Raw genomic sequence first — 21,861 nt, forward strand, 5'->3', positions numbered from 1 at the left:
AATTAAACTCAAGAGAGAATACTCAAAGAGAGAGCCACAATACTTTCTAAACTCAAAAATAGATGCTCCATTAACCAAGCTCAAGTGAGATATTTATAGCCTCCAAAAGGCTTAAAAAACACAACCAAAAATTTAAATTCTCAAAATTTTAAAGTACAAAGTGATATTACTATTGACTTTAGGTAGTACTATCACCACAAACTTTGAAACAAAGATGCCATTTTGAACTATGGCTATCTTACTACCGTTATTGCTTATTATCGATATTGATGGTACTACTATTATAAATGTTAATAAAACATAAGCAATGCTTGTCGGGTGACTCAGGTGGTACTACTGCCTAAGCCTAGTGGTACCACTACTCTAGAAATTTTTAGACCACATATTTGGCCTTCTAATAAGTCTAATAATAGTTCAACTTCAAGCCCAATAACCATTACAAACTTGGGCTCTAGTTCAACTTGATACCGAATCAAATTATTCCAAAATGATCTCAACTAAGATCTTGGCTCATAACCACTCGTTTGGCACATTTTTAAAGTATTCATCATGTTGTCCACTTTTCCGGTATGTCATCTAATCTTAGTGCATCTCATCCAAACCTTCAACATATCGTCTTATCCTTTGATATATCATCCAATCCTCTAGCATGTCAACTTTATCATGACATCCTATCTTCTAACATTATATTTGTTCCTTCTGATATAATGTTTAAACCTCTAGCATAAAGTATATTATCTGGTACATCTACTAATCTTTTGGCTCGACATCTACATCTACTAATCTTTTGGCTCGACAACTAAGTTTTGACGTAATGATATTTCGATACAACTTCCAATTCTCTAACTCAATTTGGCCTTTCGATGGTGCATGTGTCCCTCTAAGTGAAGTAGTTTCCCTTATTCATCATGCCAAAATGATATTTCGATACCACCATCTTCCCTGGCATGCATGTGGTTTTGGCCATTCCATGGGATCTGCCCAAATTTGATTCCTCACATTTCACAATGATAACTTTGACACCCTCCTTACATAATATCTTTAAGGGCCTTGCTCAGAGTAATTAGAGGGTCCCCTATGAATAGTAGGCTAGACACATTGTTGGCCTTCGACCTAGATTACATCTGGAGGTTATGTATAATTCTAATTAAGTTTAAATTAATTATTGCTTGGCTAGTGACTAACCTTATGAGTAGCATCACTACTTTTATCCCTCGGATCGGGAACCATCCTGAAGAAGAGAAGAGGGCTCTTCTTGCAAACAAATATTGATCGGATCCTCTAGCGCCACCACCACCACCACCACCAACTCAATGTTGACGGGTTGATGAAGCAACCTCACTAGCTCAAGCTGACGATCAGGCTCCTCCCGTCATATTGGGGAGAATCCTTTGAGCCGATCAAGTCCTCCTCTAACTCTAGTGGAATACGTAGGATGCGCATCAAATGGAACAACAACAATAATGGCTAAGTTATTGGTTCTCACTATTTCTCATATGGGACTAAATATGTTTATTATTATCTTATTTTGATAATGCCAGCAAAATACTGCTAAAATAATTGTGCTTTTGAAGAATGTCAAACTTTCTTCTGTACGAATGATGTGTTAAAAATGACTAATTACTCAGCTTAAAATTCACTCTGAAAGAAACTGCAGGCCCGTTTCCAATCTTATATTCAGCCAGTTCTATGGTGACGCTGCCTTCTGTGCTCATAGGAGATTCCGCCACTGCAAGGTAATGCCACCTTCAGAACAAGAAAAAGGAAGTAATCTTTCTTCTTCTCTCTTCAATTCGGTTTCCCTTTTTTTACTGTTTTACTTTAGTGATATAAATATATAAGACAGATTCGATGCATTAAATCCGAATTTGCCATTTCCAATCCATGCGGGGAGTTATATATACTGTTATACTTCATCGGTCAAGTGTTGGTGGGTGCAACAAATGGCTCGAGGGAAGTGGATGGTTGGCTTCCCTCTCCTCATCTCATGCTTGTACTTTTCATGCATTGCATTGTGATAATAATTTTATGGATTTGTATCCTAATAGTGAAGACGTACTCTCTATAATCGATGAAAATAGGTTCAAAGTTAAAGAGTGTTGGGTTGGAGTTTTGTTTTGAAAAAAATATTTTAGTTTCTCCCTGTCTAATCTCGTTATTGTTAGTTATCATATGCTCTACTATCTAATTTTCTGACCATCCTACTATATATATATATTTATTTATTTATTTATTTTTTTGCAAAAGAAAATTCATTAAGATCTTATTACTCTATCAAAAGACCTGAAGAAGTCGTCATTTTAAAGAGTTACAGAGGTCCTCGGAGAAGGAATCTTCCCAAACAGTTGTAAGTTTATCCATCCTGAATTTTTTGGCAACCCAATTGGCTGCCTGATTACATTCACCAATTACAATATTATAAAACAACCAAGCTGTAACAATAAGTGCTTGATATCTGAAATAAGATGCTTCACAGCCAATGAGGTTGCTTATCTGAATTGAGGAAGTCAACTAGGATTGAAGAGTCTGTTTCAATTTGCAGCTTTGTGATGCCTTCCTTTGTTGAGAGCATACAGCAAACCAGCCTCCACTGTCATTGCTTCACACTAAAAAGGTATCTTATTTGGTAAATACTTCAGTCCAACAACATTGTTGCTTCCCGTAGAATCCTGTAGCACGAACCCAGCTAGCTCTCCCTTGCAAAGAAGAAGAACCATCCATGTTCAGCTTATACCAACCCACAGTTGGTTTCTGTCATTTTAGCTTAATGGTATTACAAGGTATCAAGGATTCAATCTTTCTGATAATTGAATCATGCATCCAAGTGACTCTCAAGGTATCAATTGGTGTAGAGGTAAGAACAGATTTAATTAAGACAAGTCTACCCGCCTGGTAAAGATAGTGAGAATTAATCTTTTTAATAATATCATCATGTGTTGGGAAAAATATGTTAAAACGGAATAATTCTTTTCCCTCTTTATCTATTCTTTAACATAATATCAATATCAAAAGCATATATGAACCAGAAACATAAACAGTATAACATAACAGTGAATCAATCATAAAATGAGACTGAATTTTAATGTGAAAAATCTAATTCGGAAAAAATCATGGGACCATACTCCACCTCAAACTTTCACTATCAATACTAATGATAAGATGCTTACAATAAGTCTTCTCTAAAATAACAAGAGGATCATAATAACATCAAGACTATATCATCATCACATGAATGGATCTCATAAAAAAAAGAGTTTAGGTCTCACAAAGTGGGTATAGCAGAAAAATATCTCAGAGAGAATAAACTTCAAATCAGCACCATTAGGATTGTAGAGCTTACTGCAAGAATTCTCCACATATAATTTGGGCTAAAATTAATAATGTTTGACTACCGTTCGCTCTCTGTCTATCGCCACCGTTCGCTGCACGCATCAAAACCCTTCACTATTTCTCACTACATGCACCGTGCACGTCTCTTCCCCTTTTTCTTTTCATTGTTGATTTGGGTTTAAAAAGTCCAATTGTCTAGTCCAAGCCCACATATGGGTTGGACCCAACAATTCTCTCCTTCTAGCTCATATGATGGGTTGTACTAAGCCTGCTCTTTGCTTACATGTTTTAAACTTCTCCTTAGGCAAAGATTTTATCAACATATCTGATTCATTCTCATTGGTATGTATATTTTCTAACTATAATTCTTTTATCTTAAGCACATCATGAATCCAGTGATATCTCACATCAATATACTTGGATCTGGAATGGTATGTTGAATTCTTGGAGAGATGAATATTCTTCCTATTTCAAGCTCAATTCTTGTAGAAACTTTTTAATCCATAAAGTTTTCTTACAAGCTTCAATAAATACTATATATTCTGCTTCTATGGTTGATAGAGCAACACAATTCTGTAACTTAAATTACCAAGAGACTACTCACTCTACAAATGTCATCAAGAATCTCGAAGTGGACTTCCTGAAATCAGTATCACTTGCTATGTCTGCATCTGTGTACCCTTCTAGCACAGGTTCATCACTGCCAAAACATAAATATAACTTGGAAGTACCTCTTAGATATCGTAATATTCATTTCACTACTGCCCAATATTCCTTACCATGATTAGAAAGAAATCGACCGACAACTCCAACTGCATGAGCTATATCTGACATAGTACAAACCATAGCATACATCAAATTGCCTACTACAAATGAATAAGACACTTTGGACATTTCTTCTTTTTCTTTCTCACTTGTAAGACATTATTTCGAACTAAGCTTGAAATGACTTGCAAGTGGAGAACAAACTGATTTGGCTTTACTCATGTTGAATCTTTCAAGAATCTTTTCAATGTAACTCTCTTGAAATAGCCAAATCTTCCTTTTCTTCCTATCACAAAGAATCTTCATGCTAAGTATTTGTTTCACCGATCCCAAGTCTTTTATAATAAAAAACTTACTTAACTCTCTTTTAAGCTTTTTAATTTTACCAGCATCATGGGCCAACAATCAGCATATCATCAATATATAGTAGGAGAATAATAAAATCATCATCTGAAAATTTCTTCATAAATACACAATAATCAGATGTGATTCTATTATATCCTTGGCTCATCATAAAGAAATCAAACTTCTTGTACCACTATCTAGGTATCTATTTGAGTCGATATAAATTTTTTGTAAGCTTACACACTAGATTTTCTTTTCCCTTAGACTTTAAAACCTTCTGATTACTCCATATAAATTTCTTCTTCTGAATCACCATGAAGAAATGTTGTTTTCACATTAAGTTGTTCAACTTTTAAATTCAAGTGAGCAGCCAAACCAAGAACAACTCTGATAGAGGATATTTCCATCATAGAAGAAAATATTTCTTTATAGTCAATACCTTTCTCTAACTGAATCCTTTTACAACTAGTCGTATCTTGTATCTTTATTGTGAACTATTATTTTCGATTTTTAATTTGTAAACCCATTTATTCTTAAAAGCTTTCTTCTCTTTAGGTAACTTACAAGTCATAAGTGTTGTTCTCAAGCAAGGATCTCATCTCTTCTTGTATGGGTTTAACCCACTCATTCTTATGCTCATGTAGAATAGCTTCTTGGTAAGTTTTTGGTTCTTCCCTATCAGTAAGCATAACATACTCATGTGGATGATATCTAGTAATAGTTATTGCTCTCTTTTGGATCTTCTCAATGGAATCTCAACTGATGGTGGAGGTGCTTGTTTAGTTGGTTCAATATCATCAACTATAGGAGTATCATTACTGGCATTCTCACCACAATCTTCTTGTTCATCTCCCCCATGATCATCATAAACTACAGGTGAAGGAACTGGACCCAAACTCCAAGAAATATAAATAGAGATTTTTGGCTTCTGAACATTATCATCACATCAAACAATTGGACTTCAAGAAACACATCATCTCTGTTTCTAATAATCTTCTTGTTCATTGGATACCATAATCTATACTCAAACTCTTCATGATCATATCCTAAGAAGATACATGATTTTCCCTTATTATCAAGTTTGGACCTCTCATTTTGGGAATATGAATAAATGCTTGACACCCAAAGACTCTAATGTGATTATAAGATATATTTTTTTATTTTCATATTCTCTCTAGAATATCCTTTAAATCTAGTTCTTATAATCTCCCCTCAAAATAACTTCGATAACTACAAACCCAAATAGGGGTTGTATCAATTTTGGTGGCCGTTAGTCGGAAGTTTAGCTTCCATGGAGTTAACTGCAGTACATCCCCTCGGAGATTCCAAGGGCCATCGGGCGTTTGAATCAGAACTAAAATGAAAGAGATAAAAAGTCGGCTTCCAATGGCCATCTCACGAATCTAGAGGTTTCGGTGGAACATGGGGGGTGGGGAGGAGAGGGAGAGACCGTCACGCGTAAAAATACCATCCTATTATATTAAAAGTTATTCCAATAACCATAAAGGGAAGGAACTTAATTAGCATATTAAATTAATGAATACAAACTACGTCGAACTTTTAATGAGACTTAAACTTCATTCAATATGATTGTTTTATTATGACTCATTAAATTCCAGCGGCAATGCATATTAAATTATTTTCTTTTAAGGGTATTATGTTGTAGATAATTATAAACTGAGGTGGAATTTTGGATGACAGTTGTATAGACTAAGGTAGAGAATGACAAAAAAAAGCGACATGTGAAAAAATATTGCACAAAACCAAATCTAAGTTGGATTGCAAACTAATGTTCAAAGTTGACGTACATCATTTCAAATTGATATATATATATATATATATATATATATATATATATATATATATATATATATATATATATATATATATATATATAAAGAAAATCCAACTACTAACTTATTTGCAAATACACAAATGATTGTTACTTGCTATACAAGGATTTCAAGGAAGACCGTTTCCTTGAAACGTGTTCCAATCTCTTGTAGAGTTTTGGTATGCCGATGATGAAGATGATGAAACAAATCTCTAACACCATAAAGTTTATTGATTTCGAGCTCGTATGAATATTACGACAATTAAAATGCCTTGGTTTTATTTTATTTGAATATACCTGCAATATATCTTGACTTGTAGAGCCCTTTAGTAGCCACAGCCAACACGCTACAACAATTCTATGAAGCATGTCAAATTTTACCTGTCATTTAAATTTCATTTCTATAAAAAGATTACATTAATTTGATAACCTCTTGCAGAGTGATCTCCATGCCTTTGCATTGCATGGGTGTTGGTTCCATTGATTAATTAGGTAAGACTGTGTTGGTGCAATAGCAAGTAATTGTCCATGTACGTTGCTTGGCCATTTGAATCCATTATTGCATTTGATGGCTTTGTTCACTTGAAGAAGGGCGTTGACAGTCAATTCCTCTCCATTATTGCATTTAGAGAGTTTGTTGATCCATGATATGATGGGATGGGATGGGATGGGATGGGATGGGATACCTGATGTAATCCTTAAATTAATGAAGATGTTCCTTAAGATGGAGAACATCTAATATATTATCAATTGGAGAAATTAATAAAGCATCGATGATTTCCACAAGGCAGAAAGTCCAAAGAGATAATGATGGGCCGGCCGACAGCAGAACAACTTGCGAAAAACCCAGTAAAGAGGGGGGAAAAAAAGAAAATTAACATTGTAGAAAGTAAAACAGCAAAATTATACACAGGAACGAAAGATAATGATGAGCCTTCGATGAAAGGCAAAGCTAACCGAAGATGAATGTGTCAACAAAAACAAAAACAAAAAAAAACATTGGAAATTAAGACCGTCATGGGATTGCTTTCGAGGTCTCAACATATCCTATAAATGCATGTTGCACGTAAGCTTTAACATCAAGCCCGTAAATCATATAGTTCAACTCATATCACCCGCTACTTAGTAACTCACCAAGTAAAACATTAGTCAACGGAAGGGATCTTTTCGTAATAACTTATCACCTGCAGTTTGAGGGAGACTATTAATACTCACTCTAGGATGAAAATTGAACATTATCTAGTATCAAAATTATTAAATAACGTATTCATTAAAAGAAGCAGAAGCAGAAGCAGAAGAAGCATTAAAAGAAAGACTTCCCAACTAGAAACAAAATTAGATTACAATGAGGTTGAATGCAACACAATGATTCATCTATTCTTTTATTTTCGAGCACAACCAACAACTGATAAGTTCAAATAAGAGACTAATTTATAGGGGAAATTGTAAATCAAAACTTTATCAAGAAGGTACGAATCTCCATCGGTCCCAATTCAACGACAAGTGTAGTATTGTCGACTGGGGAACCCCTGATGATAGGAGCTGAAACAGTTCCAACATCTCCTTCGGTTCTCCATTTCATCTTCTTCATGTTTGTCTTATTTTGGTTTGCTGATAAGTTCGTCTCTCTTAATTCTTTGATCTGCAATCCAGAAAACATTGAAGTCAACAATCTAAAGTTAACATTTTCCAAGTGGCGTATGAAGAGATGGAAGCTGCTTTATTGGTTATGGTATGAGACCAACACTTTGTATCTTCGATTGTGAGATATTGGGCCATCACAGTTAATACATCATGCCTGGACTAAAATAATCCTTTGTTGATATTATTAATCAAATTCCAATAGCTAATCTAATAGAGGGCAGATATATCCTATAATTAACAGACCGATGTTTATGTCGATATCTGACAAACCAAAATTTCATTCTAAAATCCGAGAAGAAAAATTCTTTTTTTATCAAATCTTAAGAAAGCTTAAATGAATAATATATGGAATAGAATGTGATGGTGTTCACAAGTTTGTCTGTTAAAGATCTTGACTCTTAATAGGAAGGTACTGGGATTGAATCCCTTATTTGTTACTTACCTTTGTAAAAAGGTAAGTAATCCTTTGATAAGGACCTATCTAATATTGAGACATTGAAGACTATAATCCTTTTACTTAAATCTAATATTGAGACATTAAAGACTATAATCCTTTGATAAGAACCTATGTGTTTATGGATGATACAAAATAGTTTATATGATTAGGAAAGTGATGAATATACCATTTTCCCTGCGAAGACCTTTTTCAATTCGACCACAGCCATCGTTGAATATTGAAGATCCTCTGCAGCCTATGAAAATGCAAAGGATTCAATATGTGTTGAAAAATATATCCTACAACTAATTCACATCATACCTCATACAAATGTGCCAAACGGAAAAGGGTAGTTCCATCATCCAGATCCTGAAGATCAATCTCATTCGTTTAGTAAAAGTGTTCTTCGAAGATCAAATGGGAATTCAAGAAAATATAATGATACCTGAAGTGTGATAATTGCAACATTCGGAGGCAGATTATACCCAACGTCCATTGAAGTTGATTTTGCCACATGAGATGACTTCCAACTTTCCTCATCCTACAAAATCCTGATGTCACAAAATGACGGAGAGAATTATAGTCATAAGAATATATCAAAACCTAGAGTACCTCTTGACTGAATGCCAGAAGAAGTGGAGAATAAATTTGTTGTCCACATGTTCGCCTCCAATATGCTCCACTACCAAATTTGTTGACACTTATATAGTAATTTCCTCGTGCCTATTATGTTTTTCATATTAGCATAAACTTAAGCATGGATACCGTTTAGTGTATCTGATTCCTAAAATTAATTTGAGGGAAGCCAAAAAAAAAAAGGAATAAAAGCTAAATCTTATATAAGGACAATAAGAAATAATGATTAAAATATTAGTTATTTATAATCAATTGACCTGGAGTTTTACTAGTGGGCCAAGCAGGTGGAAAAGCCCAAGTAGGTTTAGGAAGGTCACAAAATGAACAATCAAGAACATTTGCCAAGGACTAGCTAAAGTCCCTATTTGGGATAAATATATAATTTTACATTTGGAGTCGATGGAAAACCCAGATACTAGAGAAGATTGCCATAAGATTTTAAATGACTTGTAACTTAGTTACACGAAAGAGTAATGGATCATCTATAAAGTGCAAGGAGACAATTGGAGAGGTACGTGGTTCTCTCCCAGAGAGATTACCTTAGCCTAGTTGAGGGATACAAAACTAAGGGAGATAAAGGATCTCTCTGCCTCAAACCCAACTTAGGCAGAATCATTCATCTGTTAAAAAGATTTCTCAGCAGTCAAATTGACTGATTTGGACATTTTACTCACATCTTATTAATTCAACTGATTTCTATAGTTTGACTAATCCTGTCAATTCCCCCATCCTAGTGTTGATACCAATCTTCCAAACAATGTTAAGAAAAAGCAACTTAAAAAGCTAACCAGACTGTAGTCTTTGATAGTGTTGGCTCCTCTCTGTCAGGGAATAATGAAATAAAAGAGTTGTTAAGCCTGTTAATATCAAAGGTACCATGATAAAAGACCTCAAAGATGGTCATCTGATTAATGACTTCTTTCATCTACATGTAATAGAACCCTCTGAAATGAGATAGAACTAAGGAAATCTGCTCAACTTATTTCCCTTTTTCTTATGACTTTGTATTATTATAATTGTCCATCTTATGACTTCTAAACTTATATAGCTGTTCCACTTGACATAAAATTGTATCTGTTGTTAAGAGCAATGGTGACAATTTGAACACTCAAAGGAGACAAAGATGGCTACATTTAGAAAACAAAAATTCATACAGTTGAAAGAGAGCAGACAAAGATACAAAACAATATCCTATAGTAACTAAATAATAATGTAGACCATACCGTAAGGCCCTCACAAGCATTACTCACACAAACTTGTTCATCAAGTGCTTCCCCAACACCCCTAGAGTCATCAAACAATAAGCGCCTAAAAAAATAATTAGTTAGGGGACTACAGAAGATGAAAAAAAGAAGTTCAAACAAGTACTGATCAAGAAACCAATGTACATATATTAGGTTAGAACCTATGAAGCATAATTTCTATTTCCCCATCTTGAATGCTGGAACCTCCAACAGCACGATCCACAAGAACAGAGAGTTCAGATTTACCATCCGTCATATATATTCCAAGGTTCAGCTGTAATTTAACAAATAATAATAACTGATAGACACTATAAACAAGTTCCAAGCTACTTCACACAAGAAAATCAAGAAAAAACTAACATAGTAAACTGTAAATAAGCTAAATTATGCCAGTACAAGTTGTAAAAAAAATATAAAAGCTCTTCAATTCTCTTTGAACCAAATGATCAAAAGACTCCATGATTCAGAATCTTGTCAACATGCAATATAAAGAAGAATAGATGGTGTGTCAATGGAGTGTGAAGTCATATTAAAAAAAAATGATTTAGAAAATCCCAAAAAGATGAATGAGTTTTGAATCCAGTAAAAAGATCTTGGCAGTGGCCCTAGAGTAGATAACGTCTGACTGACAGACTATTCCTTTATGAAGCAAGTTTTAAAGAGATAAATCGCCTGCATTTGGCCTAGTATCTAGATGAACAACCTTAGACTCTTTTATTTCCTTAATGGTCAGAAAAACAGGACTCTCATACCCTAATCCTAATCAAGTGGGAAAACTAACTAGAAAATTTTATGGCCAAGTTAAATATTGGGGAGAACTTTATTGTCAACATTAAATTTTGGAGCAAACTTTATATGGCTTAACTGTTGGATCGAATTTTAGAATTAATGCAAAATGCTGGGACAAACCTTATGATTATGATAAAATTATGTGTTAGCTAAACCAGTTTACATGTCACATTATTAAACATGAGGTTCTTAAAGGGATTTACTTATTCTGGATTTAGGTTGTTTGATAAACTTTACTAGCAGTCACATATAGTTTGTAGTTTTTCACATCAGCACCAATAGTCTCTTTGCAGTATAGAAGTGCTTCCTGCACTGAAGAAATACCGGGTAATAGTTTCCTGCAACTGGTTGAGTCACTTCAAGATTCCAATCCTCTCGATAGTCTCGGACCTGAAACAGATTTTAGTAAACCATGATTTTGAGCAATCTTTAAAAGGTAAGTATAATGCTAAACTTAAAATTATTCATACTACATCATTAATGACACTTGGTTTTACTATGCATGTAACAAAAACAAATAAAAGTAAGCCTACGAGAGTAGAATCTTCGCACTTGCAACTATGTATCACATTAACATTTAGATTATATTTAATCCAATCAAGTTGTAGAAGCCAAAGATATGAATTCAATGCAGGTTAAGTAGTGTCATCATTCAAAGAATAAGGATGGACTCTGATGCAAAGAGGTTTTTATCCTCCACCAACCAGAAAGAACAATTCTAAGCTACCTGTGGTGCAATACTGGTGCCTTAAAGAATTAATGGGGACAAATTATGGCATTTCAATGCTTCTACTATGTTCAATTACTTGTATTTCAGTAATTTATGGCAAGTGACTAGACCAGTTCATTGCATGACATTTATTTAGTAGATCATTGTTATGAATGATACTGGAGCAACTCTGCTGTACAGAGATATTTCATAATGCAACCATGTAGTTCAAAATTAATCTGCAGAGAAATTTCATAATGCCACCATGTAGCTCAAAATTAATCTTCAGAGAAATTCACAATGCCACCATGTAATTCAAAATTCCTCTGAGAAAAAGTTAAATTTCAAAGGAAAAGAGAGGTAGAGAAGTCTCACAACAAGCATAATGTAAGGCCTTAGAAATGAATGTGAATTTAGGAAGAAGATTGATAGAGCAGTCAAACTTAATAACGTCCACTATTCGTTTGTCATAGTCAATAATACATTCTAAAGAACAAAAATCTGCAATCTTGAACAGTTGAAAGAAGAAGAGACCAAATCATTTGGGCCAAAGCTTTGTTTTTGCAAAAGCTCAGGACCTACAGATTTTTTCAAGTATAGGAGCTGGTGGATGTGATAAAAAAAATATAAAGAGACCTAATCAGCTACCAATGAACTTCAGGAGGCTTGAAGAGCTTATAGATAATGACTTTAATGGACAATTATCATCATAGTAGAAATAAAAAAAATTAAAATAAATTTATTCTCCTTCCCTTGCCTAAAAAACAAAAAACAAAAAAAAAATCCCAATTCACCCAAAGAATTCAGTGCTGAGGTAATCCTATTTTGAACCAGCTGATCATGGACCACTTTCTACATCAACTGTCTTTGTGAACTAGGTCCTCTATATGGTTTTTAGTGAGGAAACCAAAGCTCCCTTCAAGCCTGTCAATCTCAGTGATCCTGCAGTTGCAAAAGAGATCTTCTTGGATAATACTGTCAGGATCCAATTTATTTTCTGCGCTTTGAATAATGTGCACCGCAACTACCATCTCTCTCAGCTATTGCCAAGCGATCGGTGCGGAGAAGGAGACTGTTTCTTCCACCAAAGATGCCACCGCCAGTAACTCCCAGCATCGCCCGCGACCCTCACTACCTCCCCTTGGGTCGCAACAGCAGCCGCGCATGCAGCGACCGTGCACGATTGGCATCTACAACCCTCTCCGTCACCATTTCACACTCCAGCCGCCACAACCACCATCTCTCTCCTTAGCCTCGACAGCAGTCTTCCTTCATGCAGCGACAGAAACAGGGCAACTCCCCACGCCGATCGCCGCTGTTTCCCAGCCAGCGGACCTCCCTCTTGCTGCTCCTAGCCATGCCACCACCGCTGCCTCTCAGCCTCGGCAACAGCCTTTCCTTAATGCACTGACAGAAACAGGGCAGCCTCAGTAGCAGCATCCTCCTCGCAGCAACCGCAGCGAGCCCTCAAGCTGCTCTTGGCGTCCGCTTCCTCGGCAGCCTCTCAGCGATCCCTCATGCCCACAATGCTGCTCCCAGATGCGCCACCACCGCTGCCTCTTATCCTTGGCTGCAGTGTCCTCCTTGCAGTGACCACAGCGAGCCCTCATGCTACTCTCGGCATCCGCTTCCTCGGCAGCTTCGCGATCCCTCACGCCCTTAACGTTGCCTCGGGCCAAACTTCACAGCAGCCACACCGAATAGGGCAGTGCTGATGGCCTTGACTAGACACCAGAAATAAGAATCAGGGATTACAGATCTACAATCCTATGCAATAGCTGCCGATAATTCAGTGAAAGCTCAACTAGAAGCCTTGGAAACTAGATTTCAGAACCAGTTGCAAGAAACACTTAATGATTTCAAAATGAGCCTATTGGAGAGCTTCAGCAAGCTTCAACAAGATGAAAGTTCAAGTCCTACGTTGAACCAATCTGGAGATACCGAAAAAAGGAACCAAGAATAGGATACAAGCTAACCCCGCACGAAGGTGAAATTCCCAAGATGGGAAGATGGAGATCTGACCAGTTGGATCTCTAGGGCAGAAAATTTTTTTTCGTTTTCAAAGAACTCTAAAAGAATCCAAGGTGAAAATAACTTTAATCTAACTAGATGGAGATGCAATCCAATGGTATGATTGGTATGAAACCTGTCAGGAAGTCCCCTCATGTGAGCAATTCAAGAGAGGACTGAATATGAGAATGTTGATAGGCAGCTTGTTAAAATTCGTCAGACTTCTACAATATTAGAATATCAATGCAGATTTGAACAATTGTCAAATCAAGCCAGAGACTGGTTGAAACGATAACTGGTGAGAACATTTATCGAAGGACTTAATCCAAATATCCAATGTGAAGCCAAAGCTCGCTAACCACATATTATAACAATCGCAATCTCATTTACACATTTGAATGACGAAAAAATCAATAGAGAGAATTGTCGAAATAGAAGTGACAATAAACAAATGATCAGCAAGCCACCCACCCCATCTATCCCCAACCGAGGCCCTAACACTCAAAAACTAACCCAAGAAGAACTCAAGGAAAGATCAGCGAAGGGTTTGTACTGACAATGTGATGAAAAGTGGAGTAAGGAGCACCGATGTAAATAGGGGCAACTGCTGATGATTGAACCAATCGAGGAGAAACCAAAAGCTAATAATGTGAACTTTGATCATGAAGGTATGGATTCTGATGAAGATGTTGGGCCTATTATACATACAATGCATGCATTAGTCGGCTACTTTAACCCGTAAACAATGGAAGTTGTAGGAATTTTCCAACATCAGCCTGTTACAGTTTTGATTAATACCGGTAGTACTAACAATTTTATGGACAGTAAGGTTGCTGACCGATTGGCCTACTACATTGAAGGCTATGACAAATTCGAAGTAAAAGTCGTTGATGGACAGATTTTAACTTGTGATAACAACTGTTTGAAGATAAAATTGATTATACAGGGCCAAGAGTTGCTTGTGGATTTCTTTTTGCTACCATTAGATGACTTCGAAGTGGTGCTTGGAATTGAATGACTATCAACCCTGGTTGATATTTCTTGGAATTTTTCTTGGAAGTGATCAAGGAAGCCAAAAGGTGGAATAATATTTTATAGATAGATGAAAAAAAACAGATACATTCATATTTATAGAGTTCCACCTTTGAGCCCATCAGGACTTCCTAATAAATAAATAAATCTCAAATAAGCCCCTATCTAACTCTTACTAAACTAGATAAACTCAATAAAATATTATTCAAAGCTCAGAAAATAAAAGGGATCCTAACAAATACTTATAGATGAATATAGTTACTAGATTATTGTGAAGGGACCCCATATTAGTGAGAGCCACGTACATTGAGTTTGCCTTTTTTTATAATTTAAAACACTTGGAAGCGCAAAGGAGATTGGAATGTGGTCATTGTGTATATTTTCTAATCAAATGACAAATGGCAGTGATCTGATTGAGAAACAGTTGTTTTTTATATTTCTCTAATATAGGTCCTGCTAAAAATACAAAGGTCGACCAAATCATCCTATCTATTGAAAATATTAAAAATTTCCATTTTTATTTTGAGGTACTATATTGATGTTGCAACCTGCAACCACCAATAATTTGAAGAACATTGAACAACAGATTTGAGTTCCGATCCATATCAGTACTTGCCAATTGTATCATATCATGATGATATGGTATCTATATAATTGTCTATGCAGTAAGAAGGAATTTGGCATTGTTCTTGCATGTATCATGTTAGGCATCACTGGCATGCAACCCACGTGTAAAATATAAAACCTCACAACCAACACTCACTAGGTAGTTCATGATTCAATAGGTTAATGTTTTCCCAAGAGAAGTGGCCCATGTATCATATTTTTAGCCATATAATTCATAGTAGTTGATGAGAGTCATTATATTGGTTCCACAGTGCAATATATAGAAATAAATATATGTTTTTGCTATGACATAAGAAAAGAGAGCTTCAAACGATTTAGTTGGGATACATAGATGGAAATGATATCAAGCTTCTCCAGTGTAATAAACATTTTCCCAACAGCCTTCCTTTTCTTGCTCTTTCAGACCTTCAACATTCCAAGAAAATCTTTATGAAATCATAGGTTTGGCTCATTGAGAAGTTGAAAAAGGCTTTACAAAACTAAAGATAGAGCCCTTATAAGAGGATAATGAAACATCTGGGGGGAAAGAAGAAAGATAAAATATGAACAGTGACCCATATGTGCTTGGCAGAACTTTTAAGAGTCAATCAAATCACCCAGAATAAATTTTGCACAATGAGGGGCATCTAATGGATAATGTCCTAAGACCCAATTAATTGTGTTCCACTTCATTGTTAGTATTGACATGTCATAATGGGAGAGCTAGGACCATTTAAGTTGTTTGTTCTATAGCATCCTCCAATAATGGAGCCTGACCCAAGTCCATTAGGAATAGGATTTGACAAATCCTGGATAAATAGGCCAAGTCCACTTTATGTATATAAGTGAAGAAAAGGAGAATCCAAGAAGGCTCCCAAAGAACATGTCTTTGGGAAGCATGAACAGAGCTGATGAGGCCGAAGGAAAACATGAGTTATGATGTGCATATTGCTTAAGTGGCAAAAGTATAGGACAGTAACCTAATGTGATGTTGAACAGCAAGGCATACATGAAAGTGGGTATAAAGAGGAAGCTAAGAAGGTAGAAAAAGATGACTAGAAGAACATCAAGTGTTCTCGAAAAGTTGGATCTACATGAGCTTTTTGAACAAAGAACCTAGAAAAGGCAATTAATCACAATCAGTAAATGTTTTTAAAATGTGAAAGTGAGCTTAATGAACCCAGATGTGGAAGTTCATATTTGATGTTAACAGATGTATGGTTTCAGAGGGAGCAAAATAAATTTAGATAGATCATGATGGGGATCGAACAGAAATTTAGGAGTCTGTTGGAAAAGAGCTAGAATGGTAAATTGGCTCAACAGATTCAAGGTGACTAAGAGTCAGGTAAAATGGTGAATGAAATTTAACCAACAAGGCAACAACAAAATGAGTATTTATGCCATTTAAAAGGGAAGCAGTAAAATCACGATCATGTTTTGGGGATGAAGTGACACCCTAAACACTTCAGCGAAGAATGTCCTACTGGAAGGAGAGGGATGAAGTGATAGACAATGGTAGGCCTGCTGTCAATCTTTATCTTATCAACTTTAGTTCTAGAAGTTCTAGTAACTTCAAAAAATAAGGATGCGATGATCATGACAAATGATGTTTTCCTATTTCCCACAATTTTCACTAATATTTTCAGGGTCTGTCGTACTGTACCATACCAGCATTTCGACCCGGGCTCGGTACCGGTATGGTACGGTGTATCGAACGGTACACCCAGGTGTACCGAGCGGTACACTCAGGTGCACCGAGCATTGTAGCACTGCTACAGTGCGGACCGGTACCGGGCGGTCTGCATACCGCTGGCCTGTCGGACTGGTACATACCACCCGTACTGGGCGGTACGATCCGGTATGGCAGACCATGAATATTTCTTCTCTAAGAAAACATCTAAATTATACAAACTTAATGGTTAAAGCTAGATCATAAAATGTTGCTAACCTTGGTAATACTTATGTTCCCAAGCATTTCCATGCAGTTTGTTCTTCATTATTTTCTTAGAGGCTCTTGTTTTGTAATTTTGTTCCATGTACCATAAAACATGTAGCATAAGACATGAGTTTATGTTAAGCAAAATAGACCAGTAATGCTAGTAAGAAAGAACCCATGTGCAAATACTAGAAATGCTACTAAGAAATGGTTCAAAAGCATCAGCCCAAGCAAACCCATATTTTCCCAAATTAACCTTTGAGAATATGTTAAACCAGCCACTCCAGAAATAAGTTTTTACAATTAAAAATATATGCAGCAACAACGCCATAAGTCCCAATTAAAAATATTTATTGTACCAAAAAGGCAAAAACCATTCTTACTGAGTAATCTAGTTTAGGCAAAATGACAGTGTAAACACAAATGAGTAGAATCACAAAAAACAATATGCATTATATTTATTTTTATATGTAAAGGATCAGAAGTACCCGTTTTAGGAAATCCCTCCCATTAGAATCTGTATAAAATGTCCTATTTGTGACCATATTTGTTGTCAATCGGGTTATGACCTCCTTTCCCACACCATCATCAGTAGGAATTGGCCCAATCTTCATTAGAAGTAGTAGATAACTCAGTAGTGAACATAAATATATACTACATTTATTAGAATATAATAGACATTACCTTTGTAATGAAACTGTAAAGTACCATTGCTTAACTTACCGTATATTCTATTTCTGCATGCTCTTTGTCTTTATATAGTCTGGTAACCTGAAATAAATCGAGTTTTAATGATTTCGACTAAGAAAAACAATAAAATCCAACTTGTATGATAAAAAAGGGTAACAAATTGTGATAGCCTTGATATACATCAGCCATACTAGGTATGCTATTCTTTATAACTAGTTAAACTATGGTGGGCATGCCTGGATGTGGTAACAATTTTGTGCATTTTTGGGATCAACTGATGAAAGTGATGAATGCATGGTTGTTTTTGGGCATGCATGGGAGCATGGTTTAACCAACTGCAAGATCAAGTATTTTTGCACCTGTGACTATAGTAATTTTTGACATTTTCCTTTTTGAGTAAATATATAAATAACTTAAAGCTCTAGAAAATGAATTAAACAACATAAGTAATCACCGTTTGAATCCTGTACAATGTAGACAGTGAAGCATGAATGATTCTAATTACCTATCGTATTCATACTGAATGCATGTAAATCATGATACTTCTAGGATACTTCTTAGAGACATCAGATATGTTCTTGAAGTATTCAATTTTTTAAAATAATCATTCAAAAATATTAGATACTTTTAGGATACTTCGGGGACAGTAGGTTCTTTCATACTTTCTGGAAGAATTTTGTTGTAATTTAATATTGTTATTTTACTTGTACAGGTGGATATATAATTAGGTAGATTGTTCATAAGTTATTTGGATTAAACATGTGACTATAATGGAAAGACATTTTACTTTATTTATCAATTCTTGTCATCTTTTTTATAAGCTTGACATACTGTGTTCCTAAAAACAATATTTTCACAGGTTGAATAAGTGACAAACAAAAGCATAATACTTATCATGACCTGATAAGTTGACTATTTTAAGTACTTGGGCTTTTCTATTAGGAGCTTAAAAATTGATCAAGTGACATTATTTCTGCAATCATTGTAAATAAGCAAGAGACAGAATGAGTGTTGGGTGAGCGGTGTAGACATCTTCAAGACTTCAAGTTGCTAAAATCATTGAGAAGCAAGTGCACCTTAAGAGTCAGTCCATCTAAAAAGTTGGTCTCTATATTGTAAATTTTGTTTGCAAGCAAAATATTTTTATGCAGCTCTATGGGTGATTGGCTTCTGCATGTGTACTGAAAATTCTATGATATTTCACTACATTGCTTGGTAAGATAAGTCATAAGTGCATATTTCCATAATTCCATTATTAAATGATCTGGAAAAATACATAGAGTTGATCTGGATACTCAGCAATGATTATAGTAACATCATGGGAGAGTCTAATTGAGCAACTAAACTTTTTCACTAGTGTATTCTTTAAAAGAAAGTGAAATTTTACTACCTGATATATCCATGAATTGAATTGCTGGTAGACTTCATCCACTAATGGTCCACGCATAATCTTTAATGGTACCTAAAATATTCATACAAATCTGTCATGATTAATTTTGTATATTAACAAATATTTGGTAATAAATGCATATGTAAATTGAAATACCGATCTTGATGAAGGGACCGGTGGAGCCCCATTTGGCCTGAAAATATATGCTCCAGATGCCTAAAAAGATCATCATGCATGTGAAAGATATCAAACAATTAAGTTGCATACATGATTTCTCAACATCAATAAAATCAAGTAATATACTTGTGGATCTGTGTCCCCGCTGCTTGCTCCATACCACAGATAGTTTTGCTGTATGGATATATCCACCTTATGTAGAAAAAAACATTGGACAAAGTACAAACAGTAAGATTTAATTTGACTGAAGTTTCAACTTTCAAACAACACAATGAAGCTTTACCTGAGAATACATATGTATCAAGGAATTAGGAATAAACATTCACATTAATACAATAAACAATGAAGAAAAAAAGGATAAGGAATAGATTTATTGGCTATCAGGATAGCAAATATAGTTTCTTATAACCAAATAAAAGATTTTTTGTCTAGATTAGGATAAGGGAATAGCTACCTAAGAGACCTTAAGATTCTCATTTTTGCAACATTTAGTTTTCAGCATCATGTAAGAGGGGATCCTATAAAATTTTCCAGAACCACTTGAGATTTTATTGAGGTTTTAAGCATATAAATAGCTAAAATTAAATTGCTTTTCATAGTAACTCCAACTTTCCATCTAGAACAAAGATGGCTTGCATGAATTAAATGGCAAGGCAATGTGAACTACGATGCAATGCTAGAATTCCTGATTGAAAAATCTATGAACTAAATATTATATCTCTTGGCTTCAGTAATACTTTTGGAGTTCTTGCCTGTCCATTATAGAATGATAATTAACTGGATGATGTCTGGTATGCACAATCTCACTAGTTCATAAAACAAACATGTGCTAAGGGACTGACAACCAGATTAGCTGCTTTATGAACATATCAGTACTAGCAAAATTAGTGCTCTACTAAGTGTATTTGTAATATGAGAGTTGGAGAAAGTTCTGAAATTATGCATCTAAAGTTTTTGTTTATATTGCTGTAAATATCAATGATTCAAATAACAACTGCACCACCATTACAGTCCATTTTTTACCAATCCGTCAAAGGAGAGGCATAAAGATTGGGCCATTTCATGCCATCCAACAAGAAACTGAGCACACCGCATAGTATACTTACTATACCAGGTGTGCCAGCAGATATGCTTCTCCTACCATGCATACAGTCCAGTTTTTGACTATTAGAGCCAAGAAACTGGACAGTCAGAATATCACCTGGTTTCCAAATCCATCTTTCCAGCCATTAAGTCTCTTTTCAAACCTTTTCTTAGTCTTTTTACCCCATCTCAATTTCAGCCTCTTCTTTTCTGATTTCTTCATCAAATACTTTCAATCGCACTTTCATACTCAGTTATCAAATTCGAGGCCAGTCTCAAGCAATTGAAAATCCATTCTCAAGAAATCATCTCACTTTTATCCCAAGAAAGGTAAATCAAAATCCAAAATTTAAAATTATTCACTTATATTTTGTTGAGTAAAGTTATATTCATGTATTTTCTTCCTAAGAAGCATGGACATGACGGCACATCATTTTAAAAAAAATTAAGATATCACACGACAAGAACACATGGATTTTTTTAATCTATATATATAATACTCTATTAATATAAGTTTTATGGTATTTATACTTAATTTTTTTAAACTCAATAATTTGAACAAATAAATATCATCATACAATCAAAACAATTAAAATCATCTAAATGTAAGTATCCAAAATAAAGATTGAGTACCTCAAATAATATTTACAATCTCTAGATATAATAGATATATATTTCCTTGCAATGATCTCAACCTTTGTTTCCTTACAATGCTGATGATCCGTCTCCATGTAGAATCCAAAGCAGATGGCCCTCACATGAGGGCCACACAAGCATAGCACTGCATGTGAGGGTCACACGACGAAGTGCACGAGAGCGGTGTCGTGTCCCACAAATAAAAATGAAAATAAATAAAAAAAGTCATGACTAGACATGTGACGGACACGTGTCCAACCATGTCGATGATGTATGTGTCCAACACGTGTCAAACACAGACACGTCCACCAAAATCACATGTCCATGCTTCTTAGCTTCTCCTTAAGGTCATGATTTCGTGGATTCGGACTAGAATTTTAGGTTTTTTGTTAATTTTATGGATGAATACCATATGTGAAATGAGATTTTTTTTTGCAACTTGAGGACAATTCATTTAGTTCTGGCCAATATCTAATGGATCCAATCAGCATTCATTAGGAATGTGTTAAAAATTTGTCTAGATCTGTTCGGATCTAACATATATTAAATGTCGATCCTACCTAGATCCA

At 35.2% G+C, this 21,861-nt stretch overlaps 1 protein-coding gene across 2 annotated transcripts in view; it reads right to left on the reverse strand.

Moving 5' to 3' along the window:
- Positions 1-7,577: 7,577 nt before the first annotated feature.
- LOC103973978 (alpha-mannosidase) overlaps positions 7,578-21,861 on the reverse strand; it is a 41,050-nt gene continuing 26,766 nt past the window's right edge. The window contains exons 17-29 of one of the 2 annotated variants that reach the window (XM_009388683.3): positions 19,700-19,765; positions 19,553-19,612; positions 19,397-19,468; positions 18,040-18,087; positions 17,805-17,924; positions 11,348-11,413; positions 10,396-10,508; positions 10,214-10,298; positions 8,967-9,077; positions 8,800-8,895; positions 8,676-8,723; positions 8,542-8,610; positions 7,578-7,916 (exon numbers count right to left, since the gene is read on the reverse strand). In XM_009388683.3, coding sequence (XP_009386958.2) covers positions 7,725-7,916; positions 8,542-8,610; positions 8,676-8,723; positions 8,800-8,895; positions 8,967-9,077; positions 10,214-10,298; positions 10,396-10,508; positions 11,348-11,413; positions 17,805-17,924; positions 18,040-18,087; positions 19,397-19,468; positions 19,553-19,612; positions 19,700-19,765 — 1,146 coding nt within the window. In that variant the 3' untranslated portion in view covers positions 7,578-7,724. The remainder of the gene's footprint in view (positions 7,917-8,541; positions 8,611-8,675; positions 8,724-8,799; positions 8,896-8,966; positions 9,078-10,213; positions 10,299-10,395; positions 10,509-11,347; positions 11,414-17,804; positions 17,925-18,039; positions 18,088-19,396; positions 19,469-19,552; positions 19,613-19,699; positions 19,766-21,861) is intronic. The other variant, XM_065152043.1, reaches the window with a different exon arrangement.

Source organism: Musa acuminata, chromosome BXJ3-5 (genome assembly GCF_036884655.1).
Source record: "Musa acuminata AAA Group cultivar baxijiao chromosome BXJ3-5, Cavendish_Baxijiao_AAA, whole genome shotgun sequence".
NCBI classification, from domain to species: Eukaryota; Viridiplantae; Streptophyta; class Magnoliopsida; order Zingiberales; family Musaceae; genus Musa; species Musa acuminata.